At 34.5% G+C, this 12,753-nt stretch overlaps 1 protein-coding gene across 4 annotated transcripts in view; it reads right to left on the bottom strand.

Moving 5' to 3' along the window:
* Positions 1-12,753, bottom strand: part of Prkacb (protein kinase, cAMP-dependent, catalytic, beta) — a 109,835-nt gene that overhangs the window by 47,310 nt on the left and 49,772 nt on the right. The window contains exon 1 of one of the 4 annotated variants that reach the window (XM_013018313.1): positions 206-444. The exons of 2 other annotated variants lie outside the window; for them this stretch is intronic. In XM_013018313.1, the coding sequence (XP_012873767.1) occupies positions 206-215 (10 nt within the window). In that variant the 5' untranslated portion in view covers positions 216-444. Of the gene's footprint in view, positions 1-205; positions 445-12,753 lie in introns of those variants that run through there. One more of the 4 variants, XM_013018312.1, reaches the window with a different exon arrangement.

Genomic DNA, 12,753 nt, shown 5'->3' with positions numbered 1-12,753 from the left:
CACGGCAACATTAGACCAGAATTATCGGTTCACTTGTAACAAGCGTAGCTTTTCTAAAGCTTTAATCAACCAAAACAAATAAAATACCTTTTTATTTAGAGCCACACGATTTAAAAATAACCATATTCTTTAAATTTAAGCATCAATCTACCCTTTTTACCTCTTTCAAAGATATAAAAATAATGCTGTTTTCTCATATACTCACACAATCCCATGTTGAATCTGGCAAGGAACAAACAGCAGAATGATTGCACCTAAACGTCTTTCAATTACACCAGCTCTTACTGCTAGCTGTGGACCTCACTGATATTAAAATGCTGTGTGCTGTTGCTAGTGACTATTGGCGATGAATCTTATTGCCCAGATCGCTGATAGCTTTCATTTTTCATGAGCCAAAAAGCTACATATACTGCAGCACAAATGTTAACCATTTAAACATTCTGTATGATGGAAGAACAAAACATAATACTATACAATAGAGTACATATATAAAGGAAAATCACAGAAGAACTTATTTATAAACTTCCATTGAATTCAGCATTGCAAACAGTATCAAATGCCATCCATGTGGTATGAAAAGAACACAATACACAACAGTTACTGGCAATTATTACTGAGGTGTGAAATTCCCAGATTAAACAAGATAATGATGACAGATCGTATAGTAAAGGTGGGCAGACTGGAGGGCATGGTGTACAGACTGTTCCAATCCCAGAGACTCAGAATTTGAACCTTGATGATCTATACATAGGACCTAGAGGACCATGCTTTCTCAGGTAGAACTCAGCAAGTCAATTTTCTACTTTAAAAGTTGCCAGGTATGGCAGGACTTCTGGTGACAGAGTAGAAAATCAGAAATTCTTCCTAAGAAACAACTAGGAAGCTGGACAAAATTGTCAGAAACAATGACTCATTGTTCTGGGAACCAGCAATCATAAACAACAAATTGAGAAGCATTTCATGAAAAACTGCTGAGCTTTGCATGGGTACTCAGGGAGTTGTGATGTTCTTGCACGGGGTTACTCCCCTTCCTTCACAGCACAGTCAGTACAGTTCCCTACCCAATGAAGTTGGTCATGAAAACTAGCAGATTCACTGTCAGCTGACCCCGTTTGGACTGAAAACTCAAACTCCACATTACTAATATTTTCATTAAGAAAAAAACAAAGTGCAAGATATTATTAGTGAAAGAAGTGCCAGTTCTATCAAACTAAGCTTGTGACCCTAGTGGGGAGGGCAGCAGACTGGTGATCTAGCAAGAGATTTAATAGGAAAACTGGAAGTGAGACAGAGAAGGACTGGATCAACTCTCCATACTCTGTCTATGTAGGAGGTTAGGTCCCTCATGGAGGCTGCAGAGGGCTCAGTGGAAAGGTAAAGAAGATGTTTAGTACAGACCTGAAAACTATGCACAGTGTGCTCCTCAATCTGCACATGTATTTTTGAGTACAACTAAGCCATGGAGACAAAAAGCAATCGCTAAGAAAGCAGATTTAAATAATAAAACCTAGAAGAAAGAAAGAAATTAAAACTGAGATATCAGTAGTCACATATCATGGAGGATCTAGATTCTATGCATTACAACCAAGAAAGCTACTTAAAATAAGATAGATAAAACCAATCCTTACAGAAGAAAGAAAAATTGAATTCAGAGCTGCTAAAAATACATTATGGACTTCGTTTCTGAGAAATCTGTGTCTATAGAAAGTGACCATTAGAAAATGTCCCTGATGGGTTTAGATACAGGATTTAGCAGAGAAGGACTTCAAAACTGGTATGATAATCATGATAAGAGAAGCCAAAGAATACTGTGTATATAAAGAATTAAAGAAAAACGATCATAATGACAGTTCAAATGGGAAAAACTGTCATCATAGAAAGAGAACCTGCTAAAAAATCAAAATCAAAAAGTGCAGACTTGAAAAGTCACTAAGGAAAAAAATTTCAACTCACTATGGGTCCAACAGTAGATTTGAGAAAACAAAAGGCCAAAACAATGTACTTAAACATAAATTAGTTTAAAATATCCAACATGAAGAAAAAAAGACTGAAAAATAAACAGAGCCTCAGAAACTTGTAGAATACAAGGGTATCAAGACACATATAATGAGGATGAGGAGAAAAGAGATAAAGGGCAAAGGAAAATATTTAAAGAATTCTCATTTTAGGGGCTAGGAAGGTGGCTCAGTGTTAAGCGCTTGCCTTGCATGCATGAGGCCCTGGGTTCTATTCTCCAGCACCACATAAGCAAAAAGAAAAAAAGCTGGAAGTGGCGCTGTGGCTGAAGTGGTAGAGCGCTAGCCTTGAGATGAAGAGCTGAGGGACAGCACCCAGGCCCAGAGTTCAGGCCCTACAACCGGACCCCCTCCCCCTCCAAAAAAAAAGAATTCTCATTTTTTTTATTGTGAACATACTGTACAGAGGGGTTACAATTACATGGGCAAGATAAGAATTCTCATTTTACAGGAAAACAATAGTTTATGAAACACATGAAGAGATGTACACCTAGAGACCTCATATTCAAGTTGCTGAAAGATAAAGACAAGGAGAAAATCTTAAAAGCAGTGAGAGAACTGACCAAACATATACAAGAGAAAATATGAGTAATAATTATTTCTCTCAAGAAATAACAGATTCCAGAAGACAGTGAAATTATGTACTCACAGTATTAAATAAAACTCACGAACAATATCACCAAGGCAAAGTATCTTCCAAAAGCAAAGATGAAACAGAACATCCCCCCAGAGAAATTATAATTGAAGAAATCAGTTGTAAGCAGAAATAAAAGGTGTATGTATATTTATATATAATCTTTATATGTGTGTATACATGGAATACAATGATACCAAGGGTTAATCCCAGGGCCTTGCACATGTTGGGTATGGGCCTATAACACAGATGTAATACATGTAAAAATAATAACAAATTCAGAGAAAAATTGAGAAATAACTGGCTCAATGTAGTTTTTAAAGTCATTAGTACCCTGAAGTAAACTCAGACTGAGAAAATACTTTTAAAAACACATAAATTAACTACTAAGAAAAATGTTCAATATGCGCATAACTCAGGCCTGTAATCCTAACTACTTAGGAGCTGAGATTGGGAGGATTGCAAGTCGAGACCAATTAGGGGGAAAAGTTCATAAAACTGCTTTCTTAACCAATAGCTGGGCGTTTTGGTGGAAAGCTGTCATCTAGCTGCATGGGAGGCTGAGATCAGGAGGATCACACAGTTTGCAAGATTCTATCTCAATACAAGAACCTGGGCAGGTGGCACTTGACTGTCATCCCAGCTACAGTGGACATCCTCAAGTTGGAAACTATTTGTATAGTTTCCAAAACTTTTTCAGCTGTCATCACAACAGCACTTCCAGACTTACCACTCACTAGTATGACATGTAATGAATAAGTCTTCAATCACTGAAACCACCCAGTAAATCCAATCTCCCCCTACAAATATTACCTTTTTTTTTTTTTTTGCATTGGCCACTGCGCTAAAAGGGATACACTTCTGTGCTTGATTTCAATCCAAGTCATTATAAGTTTCTCCATAAGTGATGTATGTCTTTCTGGAATCAGTTAGTTTCACTGTCTTCAATGAAGCAGATTCCTTTAACAGCTTCTGTCCCTTTGTTCTGATTCTTCAAGATCATGGCTATGCTGGAATGGGTCATGTCTTACTAAAAACAATAGTCATCACTGATTTCCCACCTAGTCATCCTTAGTCACTTTTATTTTTATTTCTAAGTCAGTCACTTGAAATGACTTCTAATTGGCAACATTACCAAGTAGACTTTGTATGATTAGGAACAAAACCATGTGATATAAAATCAAGCACAAAAGAAAATGATGCAATCAAGAGATGCAATGTAAACAAGTGACATCTAAGGTTGCTGCTGGCATAATCTAGCACACTATTTTATAGAAAATTTTATATACATATACATTTTATACATATATATAGATATTTACATACAGAAGGAACATATTCCAAAGCTATGATGCACAATATAGTATAGCAAATACATAAAGCCAGAACCATAATTGTTAATTATCATCTAGTATTATGTATGTAATTATATGTACTATACTTTTATATAGATGGATGAATAATGGGTTTGTTTATATGGATGTCACTATAAAAATGAATAAGCATTGAGCTATGAATTATGAAGGTTTTATTAAATGACATAACTGACAGGAATTTAGCTCTATTAAATCTAATCAAACTAGTGTGATAAATGTAGTCCATTACTCATTGAAACATCATGATTGCAGGTGGCAATTTAAATAGTCCTCTTTTAATAACTCATGAGAAAAAATAGATAAAAAATTAGGAAGAATAAACAACTTGAAAAACATCACCAAGAAACCTAGGTATTCATAAATACAGCTTCTGACACCAAACAACAGAGAATATGTTGGAAATTATCTGTACAACTTTGGGGGGGGAGTAGGAGTAACAAATTTGACAAGAAATGTACTTATTATCTTATGTAACTGTAACCCCTCTAAATAACACCCTGACAACAAAAAATGCTAACATTAAAAAGAAAATATATGTGGAAATTATCTATATTAAACTACAAAAAGTATTACTCTAAGTAACAGAAGCCAGAAACAACAAACTGATCGCAAGCTGTATAATTCCAGTTACATAAAGTGTCTGGAAAAGGAAAGTTATGCAGAAAGTATATCAGTGTTTAGTGAGACTGAGGTAAGAGTAGGTATTGGTTGCATTTGGGTACAAAGAAATGTTTTGGAGTGATGGAAACATTTTTAAATGGAGCTGTAGTAATAGTTGTTAAACTAGATATTTAACTAATTATCACCGAATTTTATACAAATACTGAGTGAATATTATGTCATGGAAAATATCTCAATTTTTTGAGCCAAGTTCTTATCTACCAAGGTAGAGACAACATGCTTGATGCAGATCTTCTTTGCTGAGGAAAGAATCACTTCAGTGGGTAACTTAATTATGTAAATGTAAAGCTAGTAAGCACCATTACCTTAGGGAAATGTTCTAATAAAATCTTTTGGGGCTTAGTAATGACTGTTCCTTCTCAAAACTGGTAAACAGAGCTAAGTAAGAGGAAGAAGATAAATAGATTTGTCCAGAAACTAAAACAAGAATTCTGAAAGGGAAGAATCAAAATCTAGATCCATACTTCCTGAGGTTCAGAATTACCAGAACTTCTTTTGTGAATTTTAGTCACCAATCTGTGAAGAGGTCTATTAAAGGGGAAAAGGGAATCTGGTTTGAGGATTTAGGCTTAAAAAGATGCATTGATTATAAACTAAATCCATATGTTTACAGTCAACGTAAGAAGGCTAGAGACCATCAGACAGTACAATGCTGTTTACAGAAGACAGTTTTTGATATTTTTGTCATGTGGGAATTTGGGCTGAACCAGTTTTTCTAACGTTTTGAGAAGCTGGAAGTCCAGATTTTATCTGAGATAATTAGAGCAGACTTTAATTAGATTTTTACCCAGCTAGTTAGAACAAATGGTTATGTCAGACTTGAATATTTAAAAGATGAGACCTTACTTAAAACAAATGTGTCATATTTATTAAATAATAATAACTGGCAAGCTAAGCTTTCTAAAAGCAGACATTGTTTAGGACTTGCAAGTGATATTTAGCCTCTCAGATAACATGACTTTCTTTTAGACTCAATTTATTAACTCCTACATTGCATCTTATTTTCAAAATTCTTTTACAGTTTCTATCATGAAAGGATGCTGAATTTTGTCAAATGCCTGTTTCTATCCACTGAGAAGATCACAGGATTTCTATCCTTAGTTCTGCTAATGCAGCATGTACTACTTGATTTCCATGTTAAGCTATCCTTGGATCACAGAGATAAATCAGACTTGATCGTGGTATATAATCTTTTCATGAAAAGGGCTTTTCATTGACAAATATTCTTTGCACAGAGAAGTTCACTGTGATATTTTTGTATATGTACAATGTACCCAAAACTCATCCAGTTCATCACTCTTTCAACCACTCTCCCTCTTCTTAAAACAATTTTAAAAAGTTCCATTACTCTATTTTCATAAATTCATTCAAAGCACTTCAACTACATCCATTCCTATTCACTCTCTCCATTGGCCTTCTCCTCCCACTAGTACCAAAAGAGCTTGTTTCGATTTCCTGTCATTCTTTTTATTTTAAAGTATATATTAATTGAACTATGTTACATGTGCATAATTCAGTCAGGTTAACCCCTTCTATTGGCTTGTTCCTTCCTTGCCCCGCCACCTCCAAATGCTCCACAGATTTCAGTAAGATACTGTATGCTATCTTTATACATAGACACAATACATTTTAATTTTATCCCCCATCCTTCTTTCCTTCTCCTCCTTCCTCTCTTCATTCCCTCATAGACTCCACAGATATAATTGTATATGTCTATCTTTCAGGTCTAGGTTCACAGATATGCAAAAAATATGTGTTGTTTGGCTTTGTAGGGCGGGCTTTTTTGCTCTACAGGATAATCTCCAGCAATTCCATCCATGTTCTTGCAAATAACCTAAGTCCATTTTTTTCCTTATGGTTGAGTAAAATTCCATGGTGTATATTTAGCATATCTTCTTCATCCATTCATTGATTGTTTGGTATCTCAGCTGATTCCATAGTTTGGGTATTAGGAACAGATTGACAGTAAACATGGGTGTGCAGGTATCTCTCTTGTATATTTATTGACTTACATCCCTTCAAATGTGTCAAATGTGTGCCAAAAAGAAGTATGGTGGGCCTATTCTTAATTTGGAAGAACCTTTAATGTTGATTTCCAGAGTGGGTGTACTTGTTTATTTTCCCCCAACCATGTATGAAAGTTCTTTCCCCTTTCCTCCAGTTGGCATTCCTGCCATCATTTATTTGTTTGTTTTATTTTGTTTTATTGACACCAGTAATGGTGTCAATCATGAGACGGAATCTTAAGTGTTTTGATTTGTATTTCCCTTATGGCAAGGATAATAAACATTTCTTCATGTATCTATTGGCTATTTGTATCTTCTGAGATTTTTTCTGTTTATTTACTGTTCTTTTGCTATTTAATTTTGAGCAATTAGTATATTTTAGATATTGAGTTTTGATGCATTAAACAACTTGTGATTTTCTCCCATTTGGTGTGTTGTCTCTTATTCTGAGAATTGTTTCTTTAGCCATGCAAAAACTTTCTAATTTGATGTTACTTTTTGCTTTTATTTTCTGGGCAACTAGTCATATTCAGAAAATAATTACTTATTTCTCCATCTTCCAGTTTTTTCCCCACGTTTTCTTATAACAGTTTCAAAGAATCAATTCCCTTATTAATATTTTTAATGATCTTTTTAATATGCCCTTGAATTCAGTTTGCTAGTGTTTGTGGAGGGTTTTTAGATCTAAGTTTATTGGAGATATTGACCTGTTACTTCCTTTGCTGTGGTGTCTTTATCGAGCTTGATATTAGGGTACTGATGGAAGTTATAAGTATTCACTCCTATTTAAGTTTTCTTGAAAGAGTTTAAGAAAGACTAGCATTAGCATTAATTCTTCCTTAAATGTCTTGAATTTAGCAGTGAAGCCCTTAAAAACTGAAGATTTTTTTCTTCCAGGAGTTTGAGTATTGATTTCATAAGCTTGGTATTGTGTCTATTCTATTGTCAATTTCCTCATGATTCAGTCTCTTGATATGTATAAATTTCTTCCAGGTTATCAAATTTGTTGCTATGTAATACTTTACTCATTTTTTATTTTTCACAGACAAAGAAAAGTCAATCCTAAAAATTGTTTGGAACCACAAAATACCCCAAATAGCCCAAGCAACCTTAAACACATAGAACCATCACACTAACAGATTTTAAAATGTTACAAACCTGTGTTAATCAAAACATGGTATTGGAATAAAAATAACATATACTAATGGAATACAATAGAGTGTAGATATAAATTCAAGGACTTACGGTCAATAAATTGCATGGGGAAACTGGATATTTACATGCAAAATAATTAAATTAGGCCATATCTCACATCATTAAAAAATGAACCCAAATTAGATTAAAGCTTTAAATATATGAGCTAAAACTGTGAATCTAGTAGAAAGAAAAACATCTGGGCAAAGAATTTTTAGGTATGTGTAACAAAAGTGCTCACTATACCTAAGTATCATTTAAGTTTTAATCAAAATCACAATACCACATCAACACAGTCCTATCTTTCCTGATAGTCTGGTTAGTATCAAAAAAGCATAAACCATAAACTATTAGAGAAGATGTGGATAAAGGGAGCTCTATTTATCCTAGGCTGGCTTTGAACTTATCACACAGCCTTGGTTGTCCACGAAGTCACAGCTGGTTCCTGAGAGCTGGCATTAGCCATGTGCCACCATGTCAGAGTAAAGGCCACTTGGAATAGTGATAAGAGCTTAAATGAATATGGCTGTTATAGAAAATAGTAGGGAGGCTCCTCAAATTTTTCACAGGATGCAGCACTTGTATATGTACGTTTGGTTAAATACTGAAAGAAAATTCAGCCAGTATGTGGAAGAGATTCATGAAATTTCAGGTTTGTTGCAGCATTATTCATAAAGGTCAATATATGTAATTAACCTAAGTGTATACTGAATGGATTCTTTAACTTTGTCCCATAAAATATAAAAACAATCTTGAATATGTACAAAGACTTAGCCACAAGGATGTTTACCAGCATTTGTGTGTGTGTGTGTGTGTGTGTGTGTGTGTGTGTGTATCAGTTGTGGGTATAGTTGATTTTTCCCCCAGTATTTTTAATATAATAGCATAAAGTGAAAAACACAAAAAAATTAACAGTGGTAATCTCTTGAGAGGATTTTATGCAATTTTCAATTCTTTTCTTTATTCTTCTATTGGATTTCCAAATTTCCTTATTGAAGAAATACATGCACTCAGTCTAAAATGTTATTATAGAGTAAGTGCTTCTGAAACCTCAGCGTCCATATGAATCAGCTGAGAAATCTTGTTGAAATGAATACCCTGACTCAGAGGTCTAGATGACATTTGATATTCTTTGATGACATTTGATATTCTGTTTTTAACAAGCTCTCAGATAATGCTAATGATTGCTGAACTCAGTACACACACACACACACACACACACACACACACACACACACACACACTTTTCCACCAACCCTATCCTCTGGCTATTGCTGCAAAGTGAAAACAGGTAAAGGTTTTCCATTACACTTAATGTTGTATTTGATATTGCTACATAGCCCAGAGAAATATTTTTTAGTTTCAAATCACTTAATATGACAATCACTTTAGCTTCACTATAAAGCTCGTTGGTTACTCCAAATCTTATTTAAAAAACAAACAAAACACATGGGTAACACCAAAAATACCTAGGTAAAATCTGCAATATAGTGTTCACCAGGGTCAGGTCAGTATTTGCCATTTTAGGCTAAAACTCATAGGCCTTTATCACAATTTCACAATAGGAAAAATTAGAGGAAGCCTGTGTCAGTCTGTAATGTGTTAAATGACAATACAATTCAACATTACTGAAAATTATGCTAGCAATATTAAAATAAACTGACAAGTTCTTATACCTTCATAAAGTTCAAAAATCATAGGTGACACGTGTAACACAAAGATAGTAAAATAATTTTAATGCTATAAAACAAGTCTTATTAAAAGTAAAAGATAAGCCAAGTACCAGTGGCTCAGGCCTATAATCCTAGATACTTGAGAGACCAAGAAATGGAGGATTAAGGTTCATAGGCAGAACAGTTTTTGAGATGCCTTCTCAGCTGACATCTGTGCCAGGCAGCCTATACTACGGGGGAGGCTGAGACTGGGAGAACTGCAGTTGCAGGCCAGTCTTTACAGAAGAGTCCCCAAGACTCAATCCCAGTGGAAGAAGTTCGGTATGACAGCAAAACTTGTCATCCCAGCAATGACTGGAAGGCTAAAATAGGTAGATAGCAGTCCTGGTACATAGTGCTCTAAATGAAAAATAACAAGCATGAAAGAAGGCTGGAGGCCTGTCTTAGAACAAGTGTGCCAGCCTAGTAAGAGTGAGGTCCTGAGTTCAAATCCCAATACTGTAAAAATAAGGGGAAAAATGGTAAATAGATGATGGCAGCATTAATATCTAGGAGACGATGTCGGAATTGAAATCTAGGAGGAGTCTTAACTATGAGCAAATCTGGCCATTGGTAGCAGTAGTAACAGGAAATTCAGACGAAGTATTTTAACAAGTATTGTTATAAAGAGAGTCTATTCTCTAATTATTCCTTGCCATATTCATAGTAGGTTCAAAAGCTTTGTTTCTAATAAAGCACTCTGCACAAACAGAAAATGTATGACAGCTGCATGCATTTCCCAGTAGTAAAACAAGTTATCCTATTCTCTATTATGCTAGGTAAAATTCTTTAGGCTCTTTAAAATAAGGTTGTATCGCAGTATTTTCCACTTCTAAAAAAAAATACACTTTAGTGGCTAGGGACATAGCTCACACATAGAATGCTTGCCCAATACCCCTAGCACCTTCTAAAAAATAAAATACCCTTACTCCTGACTATTAGATTCTGATCCAATACTTATTTATTTATTTAGTTAGTTATATTGTTATTGGCAATGTAGGGGCTTGAATGTTTGAGCCATAATCCTTTTTTGCTTTAGCTAATTTTTAGGCAGGGTCTTGTAGATTTGCCCAAGGCTAGCCCCAGTCTGTAATCCTCTTACCTACAGCTTCCTGAATAGGATATATGCACAGGCAAATATCATCACATCCACTTATTTTGACCAGGGCTGGTTTTAATTCCTTAGTACTGGATTACAGACACAAGCCATTGTAGCTGGCTGTTCCTCCAACTCTTGTTTGTGAGCCTGCAAACTATATCTTATTTTCCCCCCAGAACCTTGTGTATGAACTGTGATATAGTAAATACTCAAAAGGACTGTAACCAATAAGGCAAAAATTGCTTGCTATCAATAATAAAGCTGGGCGCTGGTGGCTTATGCCTGTAATCTTTGCTATTCAGAGGCTAAGAACTAAAGATTGTGGTTCAAAGCCAGGCAGGGCAGGAAAGTCTGTGTGACTCATCTCCAAATAACCACCAGAAAAACCAGAAATGGCATTGTGGCTCAAAGTGATAGAGTATTAGCCTTGAGCAAAACTGCTCAGTGACAGTGTCCAGGCTGTGAGTTCAAGCCCCACAAATTAAACCCTAAAAATAATTGCACATGAACAAAGTAGAGGAAAGTAATGTGAAAAGTCTATAATTTGAGAGCTAGAATGATACAAAGTAGATAAGCAAAACAAGTAAACTATCTGAAAGATTTACTTCAAAAAGTGAAACTGGCACAATAGTCTATTGCAATCACTTTTTGCTTTCTAAGAGCTATTTATTTGTTCAACAGAGTATTTAAATCTAAAACTCATCTACCAGAAAAACAGCTTGTCCATTCGTGGGCAGGACTACAAGGTAAATTATTTGATGCGATTAATTTATTTCTTCCTCAAAACTTAACTTTTATATACTTATGCTATCAAATAGCAATTGTGTTTTAATTTAATAGTGACAGATGAAACAACTGGGAATCACTGTGTGGCCTTTATTGTGTATGTTTCCTCTACTTCATACCATTAGAAAAAAGCTGATTATGGTTTAAGTTTCATATCTAGCTAAACTGATTATTCATCTTTACTCAATAGCTTAAGACTCTAATTTTTACAAAAATCACATGTGGTTTCTGCATTTAGTTGCCTCTTAAAATAGCACTTTGGAATGATTATATTCACAGAATTTTATCACCAGGTGATATTTGCATTCCTTTTTCTTGTTAAACAAGTCAGACAAGAAATTGCTTTAAGTAACTTTGAACAATATGTTTTGTTTGAAAGCTTCATACAGTCAAAACTCCTTCCCTGACTCACTGCTAAATATATAAAAACTTGTACTTTTGACCCAAAAATAAGGCCTGGAATTCCTAAAGGGCAGGATTCCCAGCTCACTCTCCTTCTGTTTGGACATGCTCCACCACAGTGAACAAAGTGCATGTTCAACATGAGCTTCCTTACATGAAACTGGTCATGGCTATTAAGAGTATTTTTAGTATGAAGAGACTGGACTGATGAGTAATGAACTGCAGTTGCTCTTTAACTATTTCGTATTTCATGACTATTATTCACAAGTATAAGGACTCTATCTATGTTTTTACTTCACAGAAAAGAAAAATGTTAGCAGCAATTTATCAGTCTGCTTTTCGAAAAGGAATCATGGCTCATGATACTACTACCATTGTTTGACTTTAAAATATGTTTCAGAAGACACTCAGGTCCCATACATTAAAAAAAAAATCAGTCTAGTTCAAACTTAACTTTTAATTATTAAAGTCCTTTGGAATTTGTTCAAGTTAACTAAAACTTACTAAACTCTCGCTATGTATTAAACATAGAGAAAACAGAAATTAATTAATTCCTCATGGAATTAAAAAAATCTTTGAAATGTATTAGAAATGATTTCTGAAATAATTTTGGAGACTATAATTTAACAGAAGGGGAGAAGCAGAGTAAATAAAAAGCTTTTGTTACACTATAAATTTCCATAAAGTACATTACTTGACTATTCCACAGTTCATTAACTTAATAACATATTTGTTATGTGTCAACTTACTATGCAATAATGATTAATTATAAATAATTTTTTGAATTTTTTCACATATATAGGCCTTTATTATGGGCTCATTAAAGTAGCTTGGAAAGACTTAAAATT

Source organism: Dipodomys ordii, unplaced genomic scaffold (genome assembly GCF_000151885.1).
Source record: "Dipodomys ordii isolate 6190 unplaced genomic scaffold, Dord_2.0 Scaffold39, whole genome shotgun sequence".
NCBI lineage: Eukaryota > Metazoa > Chordata > Mammalia > Rodentia > Heteromyidae > Dipodomys > Dipodomys ordii.
The sequence above is the reverse complement of the archived record's forward strand: the minus strand, read 5'-3'. Positions and strand labels throughout refer to the sequence as shown.